General features: G+C 39.7%; 1 protein-coding gene across 9 annotated transcripts in view; it reads right to left on the bottom strand.

The window, feature by feature from the left end:
- NDEL1 (nudE neurodevelopment protein 1 like 1) overlaps positions 1-24,910 on the bottom strand; it is a 55,866-nt gene that overhangs the window by 13,499 nt on the left and 17,457 nt on the right. For all 9 annotated transcript variants that reach the window (XR_003438030.1, XR_003438031.1, XM_027131033.1 and 6 more), the window contains exons 2-8: positions 18,163-18,260; positions 16,627-16,780; positions 15,565-15,713; positions 13,476-13,612; positions 10,278-10,451; positions 6,201-6,292; positions 1,276-1,427 (exon numbers count right to left, since the gene is read on the bottom strand). Coding sequence is in view for 7 of the 9 variants with exons in the window: in XM_027131031.1 (XP_026986832.1) it covers positions 1,276-1,427; positions 6,201-6,292; positions 10,278-10,451; positions 13,476-13,612; positions 15,565-15,713; positions 16,627-16,780; positions 18,163-18,260 (956 nt within the window). In the remaining 2 variants the exon portion in view is untranslated. The remainder of the gene's footprint in view (positions 1-1,275; positions 1,428-6,200; positions 6,293-10,277; positions 10,452-13,475; positions 13,613-15,564; positions 15,714-16,626; positions 16,781-18,162; positions 18,261-24,910) is intronic.

Below are 24,910 nucleotides of genomic sequence, written 5' to 3'. Positions count from 1 at the left end.
GCCAATGCAGGAGACATGGGTTCGAGACCTGGTCCGGGAAGATCCCACGTGCCGTGGAGCAACTAAGCCCATGCGCCACAACTTCTGAGCCTGTGCTCTAGAGCCCGCAAGCCACAACTACTGGAGCCCGCGTGCCTAGAGCTTGTGCTCCGCAACAAGAGAAGCCACCGCAATGAGGAGCCCGCACACCACAATGATGAATAGCCCCTGCTCGCCGCAACTAGAGAAAGCCCGTGTGCAGCAACGAAGACCCAATGCAGCCAAAAAAAAAAAAAAGAATCCGTCTGCCAATGCAGGGGACACAGGTTCGATCCCTGGTCCGGGAAGGTCCCACATGCCATGGAGCAACTAAGCCCGTGCTCCACAACTACTGAGCCTGCGCTCTAGAGCCCACGAGCCACAACTACTGAGCCCACATGCCACAACTACTGAAGCTCACATGCCTGGAGCCTGTGCTCCGCAACAAGAGAAGCCACCGCAGTGAGAAGCCCGCGCACCGCAACAAAGAGTAGCCCCCGCTCGCCGCAACTAGAGAAAGCCCGCGCGCAGCAATGAAGACCTAACACAGCCAAAAATAAATAAATTAAATAAATAAAATAAAGTAGCCCATAAGTTTTTAAAAGTGTATAGCAGATGCATAAAAATATGATTTTACATGCCTAGGAGTAACTATAAGGATGCAAAAACAGTGTGAAAACGGAAAACACTTTTTACTTTATATACTCTGTACCAACTGACATTTTTTGTATTAAGGATGTACCACTGCTTTAATCTTACAACAATTTTTTTTAATTCTCAATTCCCCAAAAAACATCTTCACATTATACAAAACTTGTATCTCCTAAACTGTACTTGATCCAGTGGTTTTATATTTTTCTAAAATCTTCAGACAGAAGGTTTGTTGAAGAGTTCACACATACATGACCATCATGTTCTCTTCTACTCTTAACAAATATTTGCCAAGAAAGTCTACTAGCCTGCAAGCACCTTGAGCACAAGGACTGCATCATAGTCATCTTTAAATCCCCAGAGCCTAACACAGCTGCCTTTCAAGAGTCTGCTTCCCAGGACAGAAGCTTCTGAGTCAGGGTTCCCAGGGCAACAGACTCCATGGGGACTAGAAGACAACAGACTTCATGTCCCCTAAGATCTCAATGATAACGCTTCAGGTAGGTTTATCAAACTGAGTTTATCTTTTCAAAGTTCAACAAGCTCAATTAATAATGGGCAACTTCACTACCCAAAAAATTAACGTTTAGAATTTCCAAGACTTACCCTTTGTCGAAGAAAGACGTGTGCCCTGATCGAGAGAACTTCGTGCCGTTGCTATTCATCACCCCACAGTTAACATTCCCTGAAATATAGGATTTTCGTGATGCTTGGTCCTTTGCAAAATTCCTGCAAGCTGCTAATTTGGATTCTAAAGCCTACAAAAGGAAGAAGGAATGATTTGGTTGTCAAAACAGTAGCTGCACATAAAAATTTGCATTTCAAACCATTTCTATTTCAAGACTCAAATCTTATTCTCTCAGTTGATAATGGTGGCTGTTTAAGCCATATCAATCACCTTTCTAATAGAAAGAGGGAATATTTATGCTGACTCCCTTTCTAATGAACTCAGAATATACATTTCTCTCAGTGTTACTGAGGGATACAGATATAATCCTCACCTTACAACTAAGAAAAATGTGGCACAGTATACAGAGATGTATCCCAGGTCTCTTGGCCCTATCCACCGTTTCTTTCTAAGTTGTGGACTGTTAGTTGGCTAGTTGGGTGTGTGCGTGTGTGTGTTTTGGGAGCAAGCATTTTAAAGAATGCAAAAACATCACTTGAAAAATTTTTAAAGCGGCCAATTCTTTCTTTAGGGCTTCAGGTTAGTCATTTCTACTGTATCAGAATGGATAAGTTCATTTACAACACCTCACATGAAGTTAAATGCTACTCTACTTCTGAGAGCACATTGTAAAACGTCTAATACCCTTCGTCTATAATTAAATAATTCACCTGAAAATGACACCAGTCCGTTAGCATTTACCTCTAAACTGAGTGCCTGCTTAGCACCTGTCACCACAACACCTGGTCAGTGCCAGGCTCTACAAACCAACAGATGACATGAAGAGAACAGAAGTTTCTCATCAATTTCCATTGCTCACAAATATCACCAACTCCCCCTTTCCCACAAACACTTTACCAAATCAAACCCCTCTCCCCGAAAAAAAAAAAAAAGACAAAAAATAGTCCAATCCTATTATCCATGACACTAAGGAATGTGGAATACATAGATAAATTAAACCCACAGGGACTTCCCTGGTGGCACAGTGGTTAAGAATCTGCCTGCCAATGCAGGGGACGTGGGTTTGAGCCCTAGTCAGGGAAGATCCCACATGCTGAGGAGCAACTGAGCCCGTGCACCACAACTATTGAGCCCACGTGCCACAACTACTGAAGCCCATGTGCCTAGAGCCTGTGCTCCACAAAAAGAGAAGCCACCACAACGAGAAGCCCGCACGCCGCAACGAGAAGCCTGCACGCCGCAACGAGAAGCCCGCACGCCGCAACGAGAAGCCCCACGCACCGCAATGAAGAGTAGCCCCCGTCACCGCAACTAGAGAAAGCCCGCACGCAGCAACAAAGACCTAACGCAGCCAAAAATAAATGCATAAAATAAATTTAAAAAAATTAAATCCACAGATAACATATTCCACTCTGAGAACCCTCCCCCCATAATTTTAACAACGGCTATTAAGACAGAGCAACAGAAACAGACTGAAACTTCTTTCTCTTCTCCTTTCTTAAAACAAAAGTACCATGACCTAGTAAAATAACAACGAAAGAAGGAAGAGAGGTAGTGACCTTGTAGGACAAGCTCTGAAAAAGCATTTTTTCAGCATCTTCTTAAATAGACACATACACAATAAAAATTGAGAGCCATTAATTTCCTATATTCAAGACACTCATTTATTTGTTCTGATATTTGCTGAGAATCTATCATATAACAGGCACAACTTGTATCTGAGGTGTCAGTGAGACAGCCTAATGCAAGCACTGGGTCTGGCAGTCAAAAACAGTGGCCTAGCAATCAAGATTTAGACCATATCCACACCAAGCAGGAGATGAAACTGTGGTTGTGAAGAAGATCAGAAAGGTAAGGACAGAACTCTGAGCAAAATCAACACCGAAAGGGTGGGCAGATGAAGACCCAACAAGGTGACCAACAGGAACAGGCAGGAAGGCAAGCAGACGTGACACAGTGACACAGCATCAGAAAAGCAGAGAAAAGAAGGCCATTTCAAAAAAATAAGTCAGTGTTGAATGTTTCAAGTAAAATTAGGACAGAACAGCATCCCTTGGATTTGAGAGCACTGAGATCACCAGTGAGCAATTTGAGTGGAGTGAGCAGGAAACATAGCCCAGACTAGGCTATCTGGGGAGTGTGTATGCCATCAAAAATGCTAACAATAAATGGAGACATGCTTTCAAAAACTTGGCTGGGAAGGGAAAAGAGAAACAGAATGACAGCTAAAGAGAGACGCAGGGTAAAAGGAAAGAATAGCTGCTTTTATTTTGCTCTTAAGGTTTAAAAAGTGTATAATATGTAATATATAAATATTAGATATAAAGTATAAATAGTAAATATAAAGTATATATATGTAATACATTATATATAAATATTGCATATAAATATTAAAACATATAGTAAAAGTCTGAAGATACAGGAGACATAAAGATGAGAAGGCTGGAAGGAATGAGATCCAAAGCACAGAGAGACAAAATTAGCCATGGGAGGAATGTGATACTTTTACCACTGAGATAAAAAGGAAGAACAGCCACAGAGGTAATAATAGGAGAGTACTAAAAGAAGGTTAAGAGAGGAAAACAAAGTTTAAATAGATGGCCTTGATTTCTCAGTGGAAGAAGATGCAAGAGTGGGAATGGGGCTTCCAGGTGAAGTCAGCGGACAAAGTAGTGTGAAGAAGTAGAAAATGAAATATTCATAAAAGTATGCAGGGGCTGGAGGATAACAGCAGACCAAAAATTCTAACGACACCTTAGAAGACAAACTGTCAGCTGAATGTGTAAACAATGCAAGGACTCTAAGTTCAACTTTCGTGCACCATTTCTAAATAAACTACTTAAGGTACTAAAGCAAAACAGGGAACAAAGATGACAACATGGGGTCCAGGAACAGGCAGAACTAACCCAAGAGTATAATGAAGAGAAATTCAAGGCTGACAGCAGTGCAGCAGCCCTAGAAGCATATCAGAGCACTCAGTAAATAAGAAGCCGGAAGATACAAGATATAGCAAAGAAAGTGTATGTTTCTTCCCTCCACAAGAAAACAAAGGTAATCAGAAATGCTAAGTAAGACCCATGATAACAAAAATATCCAATGATATACAAATTATATATGCATACAAAGGCTGAATGTAATTTTAAAAAATAAAAATGGTTGAATTCATTGAAATGACAGGATTTTAGCTTTTTTCTTTTTATTTATTTTATTGTGATCTTGTAAAAATTGTTTTGCAGTGAAAATAATAAAAAAGATGGCCAATTTAAAAAAATGTTAAGAAAAAGACATACATGTCAACTGTGATACAAATATGAAAAAACCTAATATGGTTTTGAGTAAATAATAGGTAAAGAACAAAATGCTTGAAACACCTGTTGAGCAGCACAAGTAAAACAGCCCTAGAGCCCAGCTCCTCCTCTATGATTATTCAGTAAATAATACACATGTAGGCATAATATTTTAGGTGCTGTTGACTAATTTTCAGAACCAACCAATGGAGAGCTCAAGAAGGGACAGAGACACACACACACACAACAGGGAGCTGAGATACAGTCTAATAAATTCATAAACATAGTTTAAGCATGTTATTTAAAGTTATAAAAATAACCAACAGAAGAACAAAAAAAAAATTAGGAGGATGTAAGTTAAATTCCTCATCTTTTTGCTTAAAGTTGTTAAGATACTGAAAAGCAAGCACATTCCTTCAAGTTATAGGTTACAACAAATAGGTTACACTATTACAACGCAACTCTTACGACAGCTAGGTTAAAGAAATTATGTTAGGAGTAAGGGAAGATTACTCTATGTATGAATGATTTGTACACATTACTTTTTACAGTAACTTTAAAATGCAGATTTAGAGTTAATCTGATGGTCAGACAATAATTTTATGAGCCAGAAAAGGTAACAATAGGACCTTCTATCTTGGCCTCCCATTTCTTCTTTATGTAAAGTATAATGCAATTTCTGCTTTTTACAGAGTCACACGCACACAAAAATAAGTGAATGGGCAGTGGATAGTGGGAAGTTTCAGGGGTAGATTATTGAAAAGAGAAAAGTCACTGAGGGAAACAGGAAAGAAAACTGACTAATGCTAGAAATGCTAACTTTATAGTGGCTTAAAAATCCACAAGGTCATGTGACTGTTTCCTGTGATCTGGATGCAGGAAAGAAATCCAGTTCCTTGACTGATCCAGGCTGCAGGTCTCCTCCATGGCCAAAGAGCCCATGAGTCAACAATGGCAGAGTAAGCGATCCGTGGATCACAGATGAGTAGGAACAAAGTGAAAGCAAGAGATAAGTGAAAAATCAAAACAAGAGTACTGCTCTCGATAAAGTCAAAGAGTAGGTATTACACAGAGTAAAAAATTGAATAAGCACAAAACCAAGTTTAATATTCCAAAAGCCGAAATGTTCTGGAATGCAAGGTTAGAGCCAAGGAGACAGCACAGGAGTTGAGGGGGCCAAGCAGCAGTAAGACGTGTATGACTAAGAGAAGAAATTCATGTCATGAGCCAATGCGGAAGTCCTATGAAGAAAAAGCCCGGGGATGACCAGGAGGACAGAAGGCAGAGCAAAGAAAAGGATCAGAGGGCGGTATAAGACACACAGCCTTAGAGGAAGGAGGAGGAATCACGATGTTTTAGTAACAGCCATGGGGAACATGAAGAAGGCCCAGTGGGAACCTGGGAGCTAAGCGCAGGGACCCTCTGCAGAGGCACTGGCAAGGCTGAGCCCTGGAGGTGTTCACAGTCTCAGCTGGTCACTGGATGCTCTTGCTTCTCAGCTTAATTACAGACTTTAACACAGGAAGGTATCTTTTTTTCTTCCCTCGCTGCAAATTAAGAAATAATTCATTACCTTGGCAGCTGAAACACCTAGTGATAAATAATTAAAGGCTTACCCCTACTTTCCGTAAGAGGTCCCCCACGATGTTTAGTGCTGATATCCTAGCTGAAGGAGTCAGTGGACTGGTACCAAAGCCGTTTGGTATAGCTAGAGAAAAATAAAAGGTGAGTGATTACTCTTGCAGTTCCCTTTACATTTGGGTTTTGATATTACAAAGCAGTATACGCTCAATGAAAAATCAGTATAGTATTCCAAACTGTGGATAAAGTGGAGATACCACAAATATCTCCGTTGGATGTTTAGATTATATCCAATTTTTCATCATTATAAACAATGCTAAAAGGACATATACCCTTAAAACATCTAGACAAGTATTTCTGGATTTCCTGCCAATTTGATAGTCACTTTGTTTTAATTTTTGTTTCCCTAATCAAAGAGTCATTTGAATCTTTTTTTCTGGAAGTCATCTGTTTAATCTCTGCACTTTTTTCTACTGGGTTGTCTTTAATCAATTTGCAAGGGCACTATACACTATAGATATTCACCTTTTCTCTTATATATGTTGTACTTCCCAGTGTGACATTTATCTCTTCAACTTTGTGGTTTGGGGGGGAGCCTTGGGCTTCCTCACTGCAACATAATAAAAATGTTCCCCACATTTTCTCCTAATGTTTTTCTAAAAAACTTTTCACCACTTAGATTAGTAAACTCATCAAATATCTAAATTTTTCCCCTCCAAATGGATATCTAATTGTCATAATACCATTTAGTGAAAAAGATTTATCTCATCTGAAATGGCACTAAAACCACACACTGAATTCTCTATACATTTCAAGTTCCATTAAATTATTTGTCTATTCTACCAGAAATATGCTGCTTTAGTTACTATAGTGTTAAAATATATTTCCTAAAGGGCAAAGCCTCTTCTTGTTACTAACCTATTTCAAACTTTTATTGACTATTCTTGCACATTTACTCTTCCAGAGTAACTTTATTAAAAATAAAGTTTTAGGGGCTTCCCTGGTGGCACAGTGGTTGAGAGTCCGCCTGCCGACGCAGGGGACACGGGTTCGTGGCCCGGTCCGGGAAGATCCCACATGCCGCAGAGCGGCTGGGCCCGTGAGCCATGGCCGCTGAGCCTGCGCGTCCGGAGCCTGTGCTCCGCAATGGGAGAGGCCACAACAGTGAGAGGTCCGCATACCGAAAAAAAATAAAAAATTAAAAATAAATAAATAAAGTTTTATTTTTATTTTATATTTGGCTGCATTGGATCTTTGTTGCTGCACGTGGGCTTTTCTCTGGTTGAGGGGAGTGGGGGCTACTCTTTGTTGCGGTGCGCGGGCTTCTCATTGCGGTGGCTTCTCTTGTTGTGGAGCACGGGCTCTAGGCACACGGGCTCAGTAGCTGTGGCTCGCGGGCTCTAGAGCGCAGGCTCAGTCGTGGCGCACAGGCTTAGTTGCTCCGCGGCATGTGGGATCTTCCCGGACCAGGGCTCGAACCCGTGTCCCCTGTGTTGGCAGGCGGATTCTTAACCACTGCACCACCAGGGAAGCCCCACAGTAACTTTAAAATGAACTTCACAACTTAAAAAACCTATTCGAATTTTTATTAGAAATTTAAACTATTGAATGATTTGGGGAAAATGGATATTGCAACTAAATTAAGTCTTCCTATTCTGAATCATGGTATTTAACATGATAAATATTCACATCTTCTTTCATGCCCCTCAGCAAAGGTTTTCAGTCGTGCACATTTCTTCAATTTATTTTTGAGATATTAAAGCATGGCGGTTAAGAGCTCTGGAGCTAAACTGCTAGAAACACATCCATCTCTGCCATTAACTGTGTGACCTTAAGTAACCAAATGTGAAAGGGGGCTAATAATAGCACTTAAACCATAAGGTTAAGTTTAAATTCATTAATAAATTTTTTAAATGCAGAGCACACAGTAAGTGCTCAATAAATGTTACTATTATTTTTATCTGCTTTCTACAGAGTTGTAATCAGCAGGTAAAATGCTTTTATTGCTGCTGCTGCTACCCTTGTCCTCTAGAATATAATCACACTGAAGGTAGCAACTTAGTCTTATTAGACTACTATCCTCCCCACATCCTGAGTAATACTTGACACATAACAGGTGCTCAGTGTGATACAAATAAACTGCTATACTTCTCTTGGCAGCAATTTCTGGATCTTGTTTTTCCCTATTCCCCTCGAATTTTATATTTTAGGTATTATTAAATCTGTACTTTTATGGTAAGTTGTCTTGAATGCTTTTTGGAAACAGGCATTTTATCAATAAAACACAATTAGAGCTAGACCACTTCGTAGAGATCAGCTCTTCAATCTTGCCACTGATTTCTCTAACCTCTGGCTTCTCACTGTGTCTGTGCAGACTTTCTTGTCATGAAACGGCAGCTTTTAGGTCAGTGAAAGCTCATGCTATCAGTTCCAATTGAAAAACATGTCTGACTGGACAAATATTACTGCCTTAGGGCTGACATTATTGTAACTGTGCCAGAGCAAAGCTGTATGTCCTACTAACACCCCCTTGAGGTTCCAGACTATTCTGATTAGTGCTCAACTAAAGAACTTTCAGAATTTATCTGCATAATTCTAATTAGTAACATAAAAGCAAAGCTTTGTTAATTCTCAAATGCTAGTAATTCTAAGGTCCTCAAATACACAAGCAGCCATTCCGGAAAAACGAGAGCTTCTGATGACTGCTGTAATCTATATACTGCCTGCTCTGTATTCTCAGCAGCAGAGTCAGCACATACCACTACAATCAATAACGTAACTATACAGAATTTTCACATACCTTACCTCAGCTCATAAAAAGACGAAAATAGGGTGACTTATCTATTGAAGGGCTACTGAGCACTTGAAATGTGGCCAACGCAATCAGAAACTCAATTTTAAATTTTAATTCATTTAAATCAATAAAAATTTTAAATTTAAATAGTCACATTGGAGTAGCTACTGTATTGGGCAGCACAAACATGGAGTGCACTAACCACCCAGACAGAAACCTTCTCGTATCACTCTGAAAGATAAAGTCCTATATTTTTTAAAAAAGTGTGAAGAAAGACAGCTTCCATTGGGGGAGAAGAAAGTATGGGGGGGTGGGGTGTGGAAGTAGCTGAAATATGATCTCCAAGCTGCAAAAACTAAATAAATCTCAATTGAGAGCTTCAGGGTTCCGTTCTTAACGTTCTATCTAGTGGCTACTAAATCGTTTTTCAGCTTACCTGGATTTAAAAAACACCCTGACTGATGGCAAAAGGCATATTCTTTCTGTACTATTCATCAGTTACTCTGAACATCACCTATGAAAATGGCAGCTACTGAGGCATGTTATAGAATGGACATGTCCACGCAAGCCAATCTTAAGACAAGTCTGAATGGTAACTCAGTGAGTCTCTGTACTTTCTGTGTATAAAGCCTTCTAGTCTCCCATGATATGTCAAGTGGCAAAAGAAATAAAACTGCATTTAAATACAATCCCAAACACAACACCATAAAGCAACTATACTCAAATAAAAATTAATTTAAAAAAAATACGATCCCAAAACTTGTGTGTAATAAGGTGGCACAAACACAAAAAAGCACACACAATAGAAAAAAATTCAAAGTGTTAATAAGAGTTGACTTTGAGCCCTAAGATTGCAGATGGATTTTATTTTTTCTCTTGTTTTTAATTTTTTCTACATGAACATGTATTACTGCTATAGTCAAAAAATAAACTTCCCTTAAAAACCTTTATTAAAATTTCAATTTATTAAGCTGCTCTTGTCTTAAATGTAGCCCTCATCTCACTGTTTCCTACTAATGAGTTGGCCGAGGAGAACAATGCCTTCTGCTTCACTCAGTGCTAGATTTAACCAACTTTTAAACTAAAATGATTGCTTAGGGACCTCCCTGGTGGTCCAGTGGTTAAGACTCCGTGCTTCCAATGCAGGGGGCATGGGTTCGATCCCTGGCTGGGGAACTAAGATCCCACATGCCACACAGCATGGCAAAAAAAAAAAAAATTAAAATGATTGCTTAAAACTTAGCAACCCCTGCTTCACCAGCAAAGCCTCTTAAGTGGATAATCAACCACAGGTTCAAAAAGAAAAGACACTACAAACCTTTTGGTGAAGGAAAGCTGTTCTCTGTTCCTTTGCCAACAGGAGTAGCTGGCAAAGAAAGTGATGCTTGGACAGCAGAATCCATCTTTTCACAGTCTAGAGTTGGAGAACTGGGAGCCGACTTTCTCGTTACTTCCTGCTGTCTCTCCCGAACAGCTAGTTCTTGTCTTAAATCTGTAAAATGTTGCAAAAGTAGTAATATTCACTAGAGGAAGCAAATACATCAAGCAAAGTCACATCTGAAATGGCATAAAGACACTCTTCCTAAATTACTACTTCTCAAAAATGAATTTCCTATTTAACAATTTTTATTTCCAGGGGAATAAAATGACAACAACCCTACTGTCTACATGATCATTTAGACTTTAAAAATGCTATAAAGTTAACAGAACAATTATTTATGCCTATATGAAAAAAGAAATAGGGCAGAGTCCAAAGTAGAACTCACAGTGAACATATATGACACAAAAATAAATATTCTTTACCAACTCATTTGCATTTATTTTGAAATGATGATGTAGTTTGGGGATTATTACAAAATCAATGAAGTGTATTTTTGTCATTTTAAATGGCTTGGCTTTTTTTTTTTTACTAACTATCCTACGAAATACTTTGTTTTGAAAGGAAGTAGTCAAAATAGTTGCAAATTGTTTTCTTGTTTTGAAATATTGAATTTTTAACCCAAAATTTATGTTTTCTTTTCCAGTTATACAATTGACCTACAGAATACTTGCTTATTATTAAAAAAAGATACAAAGTTACCATACTCCTGGGTATGTATCAAAAAGAATTCAAAGTAGGACACCGAGATATTTGCACATCCATGTTCATTATGGACACATGATAAGTGAAATAAGCCAGTCACAAAAAGATAAATACTGTATGATTTCACTTATATAAGGTATCTAGGGTGCAGTAGTCCCTCCCTTATCTGAGGAACATATGTTCTAAGACCCTCAGTGGATGATTTACGTCCACTGAGCGTGATGGTGCAAAATTTCATCCTGCTACTCAGAACAGCACACAATTTAAAACTTACGAATTGTTGAGTTCTGGAATTCTCCACTTAATATTTTCACACTGCAGCTGACCATGGGTTACTGAAACCATGGAAAGCTAAACCTCGGATAAGGAGGGACTACTGTAGTCACACCTAACAACAGTAAGTAGAACTGCAAGGCTTCCCTGGTGGCACAGTGGTTAAGAATCTGCCTGCCAATGCAGGGGACACGGGTTCAAGCCCTGGCCCAGGAAGATCCCACATGCCGCGGAGCAACTAAGCCTGTGTGCCACAACTACTGAGCCTGTGCTCTAGAGCCCGTGAGCCACAACTACTGAGCCTGCATGCCACAACTACTGAAGCCCGCGCACCTAGAGCCCGTGCTCCACAACGAGAAGCCACCGCAATGAGAAGCCCGCGCACCACATGGAAGAGTAGCGCCTGCTCGCCGCAACTAGAGAAAGCCCGCGCACAGCAACGAAGATCCAAGGCAGCCAAAAATAAAAATACATAAATTTATTTTTAAAAAAAGAGAGAGAGAAAGTAAAACTGCAGTTGCCAGGGGCTGGGGAAGGGAGAAATGGGAATTTGTTGTTCAATAGGCAAAGAGCTTCAATTCTGCAACATGAAAAAGTTCTAGAGATCTACAAAACAATGTGAACATAGTTTAACATTACTGAACTGTACCCTTAGAAATGGGTAAGATGGTGAATTTTATGTTACGTGGTTTTTTTTAACCAGAATTGTAAACTTAAAAATAGGATAGAGTTAATATTTTATACATTATATAAATTATGAGTTCTTCAGATGAATAAACCCTCCCCCAAAAAAGGAAAAGTCATGAAAAAAACAATTTTTAGAAGAGCCAATAAACATTAGCAAAAAGTTCTCACAAGTAGTAACCAAAGAACTACAAATTAAAAACAATGTGATATCAATTTTCAACTTTCAAATAGATTTTTAAATAATTTTAAAATCTGTTTTTGGGGCTTCCCTGGTGGCGCAGTGGTTGAGAGTCCGCCTGTCGATGCAGGGGACACGGGTTCGTGCCCCGGTCTGGGAAGATCGCACATGCCGCAGAGCGGCTTGGGCCCATGAGCCATGGCCGCTGAGCCTGCGCATCTGGAGCCTGTGCTCCGCAACGGAAGAGGCCACAACAGTGAGAGACCCCCGTACCACAAAAAAAAAAAAAAAAGAAAAGAAAGAAAGAAAATCTGTTTTTATTATTCACAATACTAGTAAACATTGTGAGAAGGACACTCAGTCACTGCCAGAGTGTAAAGTTACCAACTTTCTAAAAAGTAATTTAGCAGCATCCATTACAACCATTAAAGATACTTGTATCCTTTGCCACTTCTAAGAATCTAAGAAAATCAAAGATACTCCCCAATATTATGTACAAGGACACTATTTACAGCAAAAAATTAACCACCAATAATAAAGGACCCATCAAAAAAATCATATGTAATAGAATATTATACATTTTTAAAAACCTGTTTCAAAAGATTTTTTTTAATGGCATGGATTACATTCACTATATTAAAGGAGGATAGAAAAAAATATATATGTATATATAATGTGGTTCCAATTATATAAAGGAAAAAAATATACAGGTATGTTTATGTATAGTCACAGGGAAGAGTGGAAAGAAACACACCAAACTCTTAGTGGGTTCTCTCAAGATAAAGGGATTGACAGAGACTTTTAGTTTCTTCTTTACAATATTCTGCATTCTAACATGCATGAAAGAAAAAAAGAGGGAGGGAAGGAGAATTTTAAAAGAAAGTATATATTCTCTATATGTATAATATATATACAGCAATATGTACACATATGTAATGCTAATATGTGCATGACAAAATTATTTAGGACAAGCAAAAAGGAAAAACTCCAAACAAACCAAGCAGTATATATGCACAGTGGTAATGGTTAAGGCTTTGGGAAACAGACCAGGGTTTGAATCCCTACTGACAACTCAAACTCTCTGTGCCTCAGTTTTCTGACCTATAAAATGGGGATAATAGTACCTACCTCCTAGAGTTGAGGATGTAGATATTGAATAAACAGATTCAAAGTACTTAGCATAGTGTTTGACAAAAGCATATAAACGTGTAGCTTTAAAAAGCTGATCCTGAAGCTAGCTTAGCACTCTGGCTCAGGGACAGTAAGGTAATAAATATTCTTTAAGTATAATTTACCTCTTGCTTCATCCTTTAACCTCTGTACAGAGACCAACAAAGATTCCTTTTCATCAAGTTCACTTTCTAAAAATGCATTTCGTTCAATGGCTTGATTTAGCCTTTGTTCAAAGTCTTCCAGCGAAACTATTGTTGCCCTAAAAAAAAAAAAAAATGAGAGTCCATGAATTAAATAAATAACGTGCAAATAGCTACTACAAAAGGAAACTGTCAGTTTATCTCATGCCATTTCCTGACCTAGAAAGCCTGGCCCAGTTAAAAGAGAATGATCTCGCCCCCTTCTGACCTCTGGTGCATTTAGTGTCTCTACTACCATTTGGGGCCATTCAATGTATTCTTTTCTCTTAAATTCCCATCTAAATTCCTTCAAGTGTCTTAAAGGAAGCCTACTTATCATACAATTTATATCTCCCCATTGGACTTTAAACATGAGTCAATGAAGTTTACATATTTTCAGGAAGAAAACTTTTCAATAGTTTTAGAGTATGTTAAGAATTAACTAAGAATTAGTTTAAAACGCAGTCCCAGGTCCCACTCTATTTACTTTCTTCCTACCAAGCTTTTCTTCTTCCCGCATTTCTCATCTTATTCATTCAGCAAACATTCACAGATACCTGCTATGTGCCCTCTGCCCACTATGTCCTACAGAAATAAAATTTCCTAACCTCAAGTTAGAACTCTCAATGCCAGGGGTCCCCAGCAGGAGGTGAGCGACATGAGTGAGCAAAACTCCATCTGCCGCTCCGCATCGCTCACATTACCGCCTGAAAACCCCCTCCCCTCCACCCCCCCCCCCCCCCCCCCCCGTCCCTGTCTGTGGAAAAACTGCCTTCCACGAAACCAGTCCCTGGTGCCAGAAAGGTTGGGGACCGCTGCTCAATGCCACGTCCAATTTTACCACCTCCCGTCAACTGTCAAAACGCCTCTCAATTCCATTTGCTCTCCTCCAACCTTCTGCCCTTGGCGTAATTCTTCATCCATCACCTGGATTACTCCTCAATGGTCTTCACATCTCCTCCTCCCTACTTTCAATTCCTCAGTATTATCTTCCCAAATCACAATCTGATAATACTCTTTTGTTTAAAAAATCTTAAGGAGCACCTCTTTGCCTACAGAATGACTTTCAAACATAGCTGAGCACAAGGTTCTCCACAACCTGGCCCCAAACATCTTCTAGTCTCATCTTGTTCAGCCATACTGTCTTTACACACTTCAGTCAAAGTGAAATATTAATACCTCATGCACTTTCCTGCCTCTCTGCCTTCACACCTCTCTCTTCACCAGTTAACATCTACTCCTCCTTGCAGACTCAGCTTCCCCAGTTACCACAGAGCACTTTAGCTGTGCCCTTCTCTATGCCCTGGAGCAGTCTGTACATTCCTCTGTACCAGTGTTTACCATGTGGATTGTCCCTATCTGTCACGCCCAAGGGCAGTGGCTAGTTTATCTTTGTATCCTCAACTCTAGCATCATGCCAAGCATTTAAGTGTCACTCAGATACTAAGGAAAGGAATATCAGACAATAATTGTAAAGTAATAGGAATTAAGTTTGGAATGGTTAAGAAACAACTAATTATAGATATATGCAATCTTGGCAAAGTGACGGCAAGCCACTATAGGCTGTTCCACAAAATCATAATAAAAGCATTATTTTGAGACAATTCATTGGTCAGTATTAAAACAGAAGAGAATAAAAAGCAGTGAAAATTTAAAGACGGATCAGCTAGGAATTAACTGCAGGACTCAGGTATAAGATGTGAGGACCTTCAAGAAGTGTGGTAGTACTGAGAACATACAGGGAAGATGGAGGAATGAATGAGTCATGTTTTAAAGAAAAACCAACAGGATCAACAATGGTACCTGAAAGAAGAAGGAAAAAGGAAAACCAGAAAGAAAAGCCTGGAAGAGCATTATCTGGGGAGATCAGGATTTTTGGTAAGTTTCAATGTGACGAGTTACAGGTGACATGAAATACCAAAAGGAAATGCTCTGGAACTAGGATCTAGGTGATAGGTCGAGCCTAAAACCAAATTCTAATCACTGACTGCCAACTTCGGTCATTGCAACAGAAGGCACACCGCTCACGTACCGCTTTGCCCGCTCCAGGTCGTCGTTGGCCTGCTCCAGCTCCCTCACGTACTTATGTAGCTGCTCCTTAATGGCCCGGGTCTGACTTAGATCATCTTCTAATACTGAGACCTGCTTGTAGCTCTGTGCATACTGATGCTCCAGTTTCTCCTGAAGGTGTGGGTATAAGGAAGGAAAGCATGTGTCATTAACATATAGTTTTCTTTAATAAAGGATGTAACTTAAGTAAGGGGTGGGACAGGGGTGGGTGGGATCCAAGAGATTCACCCACAATCTGAGTTGATGGTACCCCTCTCTCCTTTTTACACTATTTAAAATCAATGACACATTCATTCCAAGTGCCTTAACTCATATAAAATTAGTCAATCGTTCTCCTCTCAAAGAAATTTAATAATGATCTCTCTGAAAAGAGGTAAAATAGTGAAACCATTGCCTTAAAAACCTCAATCTTGGTGGGGGAACCTCCGGGTTCTTAGGCTGAATGCAGCCCAGGTAAGCACAAAGAAGTTGACTGACAAGAGTTCAAATTCCCTATACCTCACCTTCCCCAAACCTACCCCACTGCCCCGACACAGGAATACCCCAAGCATCTGGCTTAGGCATGTGAGGAAGAGCAGCAAAAAGGGGTTAATCTTTCACTCCTGAAAATTCCTTGTTAGAAGGGAATTTTTAAAAACTAAACTCCAAAACTAAAGGGACTACAAACCATAATGAAATAAATGTGTATTTCATACAAATATAATTTTAAAGTGCCACACAATGAGGTACTCTGTCAAAGCAAATAATCAGGCAGCTTTTGAAAATTATACGAACTACAGCGTAATATTATAGCTAGGAACATTACAGCTAAAAAACTGACAGCTACAGTCTCCAAGTGAACTCCTGAACTCTAAACCACCTTTCCCTTGGTTCCATGAAAGCAAACAGTTTTTGTCAAAAATTCACTTTAGGCCTTTTTACATTTTTATGTTGCCTGCTGCTCTTAAGCTCCACCTAAAAGAATGTATTTCTCATTTTAATAAAACCCAGCAAATGAGGCACCAGCTTTTACTGCCACAATTACCTTTAATGCTTCCACTTCATACTTCAGTCTTTGGTTATCAGCTTGCAAGTCTCTATTTCTTTGTTCAGCCTGTACTAACTGTGCCTCCAACTCTGCTTCTAATTCTCTGCTTCCTTCCTGGAATTCAACTAGCTCATCCCGAGCTTCCTGGAAGCTAATCAGAAACAAAGCGGGAAAGATCAGTTATAGTAGGAAGCATAAGGATCATCCTGAAGATGATTATATATCAATTCAATAATTTTTGCCTGAACGTTATGCTACCATAAAATATACTAAACAATAAAGGCCATCTATTTTGCATCTCTTACTCTATATTCAGGATTCAATGAAAATAAATTATAAGCCTCAAAAGGATTCATTTTTTATACACTTCACCCCTTTCTTATTTAACATATTGATAAAGAAGCACATATTACTATCCACAAATTAGTTTAACATTTAGATTTGTTTTTTCAATGTAATTGGTTTCCTCTGTAATTCTATTATTCAATTTTATGCGTTTAAAAATGTTATTCTGAGAAGGGGTCCATAGGCTTTCCCCAGCCTATGAAGGCACCTATGGCACAAAAAGACTAAGAACCCCTGCCATAGACGCACACTTTCCATATCCACTAGCACAGTACAGTAACTGGCTTCAGCAACAACAGCGAAATAGGAATAAAAGGTTTGACAGGGCTTCCCTGGTGGTGCAGTGATTAAGAATCCGCCTGCCAATGCAGGGGACAAGGGTTCAAGCCCTGGTCTGGGAAGATCCCACATGCCGCGGAGCAAATAAGCCCACGTGCCACAACTACTGAGCCTGCACTCTAGAGCCCACGAGCCACAACTACGGAAGACAGCGAGCCTAGAGCCTGTGCTCCGCAACAAGACAAGCCACCGCAATGAGAAGCCCGTGCACAGCAATGAAGACCCAATGCAGCCCCCAAAAAAAAAGGTCTGATAAGTCTTACTAAACTGTTAACCAAAGTTGGAAGATGTATATATATTTTAGAAAGATTTCATTTTAAAAAGAAATTTAAGATAAGTTTTGGTACTTAAAAGGTTATCTACAAGTTTTCCCAACTAACTGAAATGATTAAGATTTTATAAAAGGCTCCATATACCCCTGAAGCTCTTGCCCCTCCCTCAAAGCTTTGCTGGCTCCAGACACTGATAACACCTGCCTGAAGAAAGTCTACCCTATGAAGCCCTAGAGAGCTTATCAGAATCTCCAAAAGACCAAAATGATGAGGCAGAATCTGTACACCGAGCAGGCCAAAGATGGCCAAGAGCAGTAATAAGCTTTATAAAAGGAGGTAAACTACCAGGAGAAATCACAAATGACAGTTTTCTTACTATTTTAATAATTCGAGTAATATAAGGATTTATGTCATTTTTATATTATTTATATACAAGCAATGCTATGACTATTTCTAGAATCCCAATCCTATATCAGAAACTCTAAATTTAGCTTTGCTAAAAAAAAAAAAAAGGCACAAACTAGAGATTATGTATTCCAAAGCCCTCTCCTATTTTTAGGATGCTTTTCAACATTACCTTTGTTTATACTTCAAGGAAAGTTCCTTCCAATAAGCAGTTTCCTCCTTTAAACTTGAAAAATCTGGTATATCTTCACCATCCATGATCAAGAAAGCCTGTGAAATATTAAAGACGAAAATAAATTAATAGAGAACATAGGAATCTTAGTAAAAGTATAAAGTCTAGGACAACACTAAATCTGCAGCATTTTGGAGGGAGTCAAACACGAAAGATTCTAAGATCAGTGAACTCTTTATTACAATAAGCTCAGGCACCTAAATCACTTCACTGCCCCACTCACAGGGACCACCAGCATTGTGGACGGGGTCAGGAGAGGAGATGAACAAAGTCACGGAAGCCACGAGAAGCGCTTCTGGTGGCGGCACTAGGTTCTGGGGAGTTGACCCCACAGAATCATCCTGCAGCTGGTTCACAGCGAACTGATCTTCTGGGAATCAGGTGACAGAAAACAAGCTTACTGTTAGAGTTGCTACTGCTGCATGCCCTTCTCTGTTGTACAATTGCTTCAAAACACCTGCTTGAAACATTTTATACCAGGTAGCCTTTCAAGGAGATCAGGGACCACATTCCCAATAATTTACTATCATTACATTTCTAAAAATTTCCTGTTAATTATCTTTTAAGTCCCAAGCTTCCTCCATAAGTCCACTAATTCTCCAACTTCAATGTTCTTTCACCTTGGTTCTTCTCCCAAGGCTTTCAGAGTGGGTTAAAAAATATCTGTTTTGGGCTTCCCTGGTTGCGCAGTGGTTGAGAGTCCGCCTGCCGATGCAGGGGACATGGGTTCGTGCCCCGGTCCGGGAAGATCCCACGTGCCGCAGAGCGGCTGGTCCCGTGAGCCATGGCCGCTGAGCCTGCGCGTCCGGAGCCTGTGCTCCGCAACGGGAGAGGCCACAACAGTGAGAGGCCCGCGTACCATAAAAATATATATATATATATATATATATATATATATATGTATATGTATATATATTTAGTTAACCTTGCATTTAGACTGGCTACCTAAAATTCCCAACTGACTGTCAGGCCCAATGGAATACCAAAGACGTTGGGCTTGTCCTAGATTCACACCTAAGTGTTTCAGTCTTACCTCCCACAACCCTCTCCCCAAGCATCCTACTTTATATTCCAGCAATACTGTTCAAAAGTGTCCTAATGCACCATTCTGTTTCAGGTCTGGATATTTTCCCTCCCTGGAATAGCTCTCCTTCCTTGTGCATTTAGAAAGCTCCTATTTATCCTTTAAAACCTAGCTGTCACCTTTTCCTGTCCTCACCCAGACAGCACTAAAATCTCCCAAACTCTTGGCCCCCATGAATATGCTTTCATGCATATATTTACCACATAATAATGCATTTGCTTACACCTCCCCCTACTAGGCTGTGTATTATTCTTACTGATTTCAACCCCAGCACATTGCCTGCACAATAGCAGATATTCAATAATATTTATTAAATTAAACCAAAATTGATTCAACCTAATCCATACTGGGTAGCAAGAATTCAAGGCCAGCTTTAAAAGTAAATTAATAGGGACTTCTCTGGTGGTGCAGTGGTTAAGAATCCGCCTGCCAATGCAGGGGACACGGGTTCGAGCCCTGGTCCGATCCCACATGCCGCGGAGCAACGAATCCCATGTGCCACAACTACTGAGCCTGCGCTCTAGAGCCCGTGCGCCACAACTACTGAGCCCGTGCCACAACTACTGAAGCCCACACGCCTAGAGCCCGTGCTCTGCAACAAGAGAAGCCATCTCACCGCGTCGAGGAGTAGCCCCCTTTCGCCACAACTAGAGAAAGCCCGCACACAGCAATGAAGACCCAAAGCAGCCAAAAATAAATTTTAAAAGTAAATTAAAACTTGAAGTTGTAGAGAATACGGAATTCATCCAGCAGGACTCACTACTCACGAATGTTTGGAAAAGACATGGACAAGAACAAATACAGTACAAATTCAACTTGAGGGTAGGTATACCGAAGAGACACAAGAATGGCTTCTAGTTGAATAAAATTAAAATGTAACTATCAATATATACATTTAGTGTGATGCTTCTGCGGCCTACTGTGACTTCTTACGGTTTTAGTCAAGTCTTTTCTGACCACATCGTCTATTATTACTTTTGGCATATTAGTCAATCTTCTAATTACCTTAAATTACCAATCAGCCTAAGAGTTCTCTGAAAAGAGATGGTCCTTGACATACGTGGCATCTCTTCCTGGCACTAAGCACAGCACTTTGCTCAGAGAAAGTACATAGTGCTTACAGACGTTTACTGAGCACCCACAATGTGTCAGACATTGCTAAGTGCTGGATAAACATTCAGTACACCAAATGCACCCTCCTCTAATCTTATTACCCCTACACTGGCACACTTTTGTCTGTTTTTCTACTCTTGAAGATACCGTTATAGCATGACAGCATACTAAAATGTAAAACCCACAGTTAGGAGTCCTGCTGAGACTGGGTTCTAGGGTTTCCACTCTGCCATTAAATTCCTTAATGGCAATTAAGCAATCTGCTTAATCTCTTAAAGTCTCAGTTTTTTCATCTAATAAGGGTTTGGACTATACTAGCTGACTTGTTTCTTCAAATATGTATACTGGTTAGTAAATAATACTGATTAATTCTATAATCCTAACTCTTCATCAAAGTTCCCAATTCCTATTCAATTTCCCCAGATGTAGGGATAATCTTATTTGTAACTCTAATTTAATTTGTAGTAAGGTGTGAATGAAGATGAGGCTAATCCAGTAGCAAGAGGTTTATTTGTATCTCAGAAGAGTATCCAGAGCAGTTAAGGGCATCACCACATGGCATCAAAAACCCCTCCGACTCATTGCCTAAGTCTCCTTGACAACCCAGCTGAAGATATAATTACAGGACACATGAGAGAAGCGTCTCAGGGTGAGGCAACAATCATTGTGTCCCTTGAATTCTCTACATAAGGTATTTTCCCAAAATGCAAAAAAAAAAAAAAAAAAAAGTTAATTACATTTGAAATCTATGAATCCAGCCGTAAAGAAGCTCCTGGGTGCTGGTCCTCAAATCTGGAGAGACACATCCGCCACTGGAACACTGGCAACCATGTATCAATGTGCAGCTCAAATATTCAGTTTCTCATACACAATCAATAAATTATGGTATTGCAAAATGTTATGAAGATCTAAGGGACACAAGAAGCAAAGTTCTGCTGCTACTTTATTTTAAACAAGAAATATTTGGGGCTACCCTGGTGGCGCAGTGGTTGAGAGTCCGCCTGCCGATGCAGGGGACGTGGGTTCGTGCTCTGGTCCGGGAAGACCCCACATGCCGCGGAGCGGCTGGGCCCGTGAGCCATGGCCGCTGAGCCTGCGCATCCGGAGCCTGTGCTCCGCAACAGGAGAGGCCACAACAGTGAGAGGCTCGCATACCGAAAAAAAAAAAAAAAAGCAATATTTGAAGAGCGATGAAAGGTTGTGTCTCTCCAGGTAGTTTCCAAGGGCAGGACCTGTGTCTTAATAAAGCCCTTCTGCCTCACCAGGAACATGGAACGCCGTAGAAGTCTAATATTTGAATCTGACTTATAATCTTTTTTTTTTCCTATTATTCCTTCTTTGCTTTCAAAGTACTGCTTTCCTCTATTAATATCGAAATTCCCATTTCAGAAATGGTGTAAGTCAAAAGATGTGTGGGCAGTTTATTTCTACCTCACAACACACCACCATGTATTAAATCAAGATTATAAAACCTATCATTCTCGGCTAGACAAAATTATCAGTCTGAGGCAGGCCAAGCCACATTCACAGTCACTTATAAAGCTCAGCATAGGCTCCACACCACAGAATAGGGAGCTGCTGGGACTTACTGGGGCGAGCCTCGGCGATAACCGCTGCACACTAGCTACCTAAAATAATCACTGTCCAGCCCTTAATTCTTAAATATAAATGGACAACCAAGAACCACCAGACAAATGAGAAAAGCCAGCAGCATGAGTAAGAAAATCCTAGGACCTACTGAACCTAGAGGAAACAGGTAATTCAGGAAATGAGAGAACTCTTCTCATACAAGAACTCAGGAGGGTTACCTCCTACACATCTCCTGAGACAGCTACAAAAGAGAGAACAAGACCTGGATGGCACAGGCTATAGGAAATAGTGGCTCCAACCCAGTTGCAAAGAAGAAACATCCCAAGATGAAGCCTAGTCCATCACGCCCCGAGAGTCACTCAGTCCAGATGGATGGCTCCAGGAAAAAGGAGGAACCCCATAACAGACACCATGACTGGGAAGCTGGATAAATCTGAGGTTATGATAAAAGGACATCACTCTTGTGTCAACAAGAAAAAAAAGCAAGTTGGAAACTCCAGAGAAATCAAAACACAGTACTTTTTGGTCTTAAATTTACGTTTAGTGTGTTGCTCCCTTTAAAGATTCTAGGATTTGGTAAACAAGTCTGTATTCTTTTTTGGGCCCTAATTCTGTAGACTTTGATGATAATACCTCTCAGCCTTGGTCTTCTCAAAGTGAATATTTCTTGTCCTTTTAGCTTTGTATTCACTTGGCAGCCATCTGGATCCCTTAAATATTTTTGTTGTCTTGCTTTGGAACTTCTCTAGATTACAAACATGCCTTTCTGGAGTTCAGTGACTGATGCTACTTCAGCATGTCAACATTCTATTCGCAGGTAGGATACTTTTACAGTTTCCAGTACTCCTGTTACTGTGCAGTATTTGATGATTCTGGCGATTGGTCCATGGGCCAAAGTCCTTATAGAAGTTCATAATGACTACTAGATGCCTCCCTTGGCATCTAACATTTACTTGAATGTATTTGAATGTGGAGCCAACCCTTCTACAAATAGGGTTAGGGTTGTTTTTATCTAGAAATGTTATCGTTCACATGCCCAGTTTGAAACTTTTCTGTGTGAGGCTGTTTTTCATTGTTGCTGTTGACCCATTTATACAGTATCAGAGGACCTACAGCTGTTATTACTTTGAAGAGTGCTTAGCTAAGTAGTGTTCCCTGAGGAATCTCACTGTTTACACCTCTGGGTATACTATAAAGTGTCCATTTGTCCCTGTTTTTTGGTTCTTGAATAGGGCCGTATTCTTAATACAACTACCAATTTTTCCATCGGTGTCCCCTGGCGACTCAGGTTTTAAATAGCCTTTCGTGTGAAACTTCTTGAGAATCTAGTTCTATTTCTTGTATTTTCCTTGTCCAACTACTTAGCTCAGCATCAAATAATTCTAGCCAAATTATTTTAATATGTGTTTTTATTTCACACTCGCTTCTGTTTTCTCACTGAATCTCATGTGAGTTGAACGCAGACTACAATTTTTCTAATTAACAGGCTACTTTTACAAGTCACTTATTGGTCCCTCAAACAGTAATCTATGCCAGAAGCCTTTTACTAAAATGACCATCAGCTTTTCCAAACAAACCAATTAAAAACACTTAAGAGGGTAACAAGTGGTAGGAGCAGCACAGCATAGCAGTTAAGAGCCCTGACCCTGGAGCCAAACTGCCCAGGTTGGAATCAGAGTCCTCTACTCACTAGTTGACCTTAGGCAAGTTATTTAACCACTCAGTGACCCACTTCCTCACCTGTAAAATGGAGATAATAATTAAAATAGGGTTGTTATGAAGATTAAGTGTGTTAACATTTGAAAGTACTTAGTACGGAGTCTGGCACAGTAAACGCAGCATAAATTTCATTTTTTTATTTGGTTGCGCCAGGTCTTAGTTGCGTCGTTAAATTATTTTTAAAAACTGGTCGTTCAGTTGCAGACCTTTGAAGTATAACCACAAAATAAATGTACTTCAGAATTTAGAACATACAAATGATTCCTTAAAATTAATCACTTCTGCAAGCTATGTGCATATTTCAGTGATACCACCATTACTGAAAACATTTCTAATACCTCTTCTGGAATAGCCTTGAAGAACCAGATTAAAAAATAAACAAAAAGCTCTTTCTTTGTGGTCATACCTCATTTCTACTGCCTAATTGTTATTATCCAGCTTTATCACTCTAATTTTATTCATGAGACTCAGCCTTTACAGAAATTGGATTTTTTTTACAAATAACAAAAATTTGCTACCTTCTCAGGGGCTATAAAGACAATCTGTTCATTTTGCTTCAAGTTACAGCAGGAGGATGTGTCCACTGTGTTATATGAAACTATGTAACTGGAGATATTAGACTACAGAAAGTCAATACAGAAAACTATACTGCTACCAAAAAAAAGAAAAAGCTTTAATGACACATCTACAATCTTCTGAAGCTGAAATGAAAGTAGATAATTATATACTCTTCCGCACTACCCAAATCTTCCCTCAATACCTTGTCCCATACAGATGGAGTGTGAACCCCAGAAGTATGACAACTTCTACATGGGGCATTATGATACTGTATGTGACCTTTAGATATCTAGCAACTGACAAATCAACTCATTTGGGTATAAAACTGCCTGTCCCAAATGCTATATTTACAAAGAAACTATTCTTTCTGCAATGCTAAGAAAATCCATTTCATATGATATTGTCTCATTGTTAATAGTTGTAGAATGGACTAGTGAGACTGGAAGAGTTCTTCTGGAACTCACAATAGATAATAGATACCTTTTTACCAAAATTCTTCTACTCCCAAAGGTGACACATACAGAATTTTAACCTTTTCAAAGTCAATCATAAATATGGTCTCCCCTTTGGTCCTATCAAACTTCTTTTTCTACCTTATGAAGTGCTCAGAAACTTACGTCAGAA

The sequence above is a fragment of the Aethalodelphis obliquidens genome, unplaced genomic scaffold, assembly GCF_003676395.1.
Source record: "Aethalodelphis obliquidens isolate GAN/ISIS:26980383/991018 unplaced genomic scaffold, ASM367639v1 scaffold38, whole genome shotgun sequence".
Taxonomy (NCBI): domain Eukaryota; kingdom Metazoa; phylum Chordata; class Mammalia; order Artiodactyla; family Delphinidae; genus Aethalodelphis; species Aethalodelphis obliquidens.
This window is presented reverse-complemented; position numbering and strand designations above follow the sequence as displayed.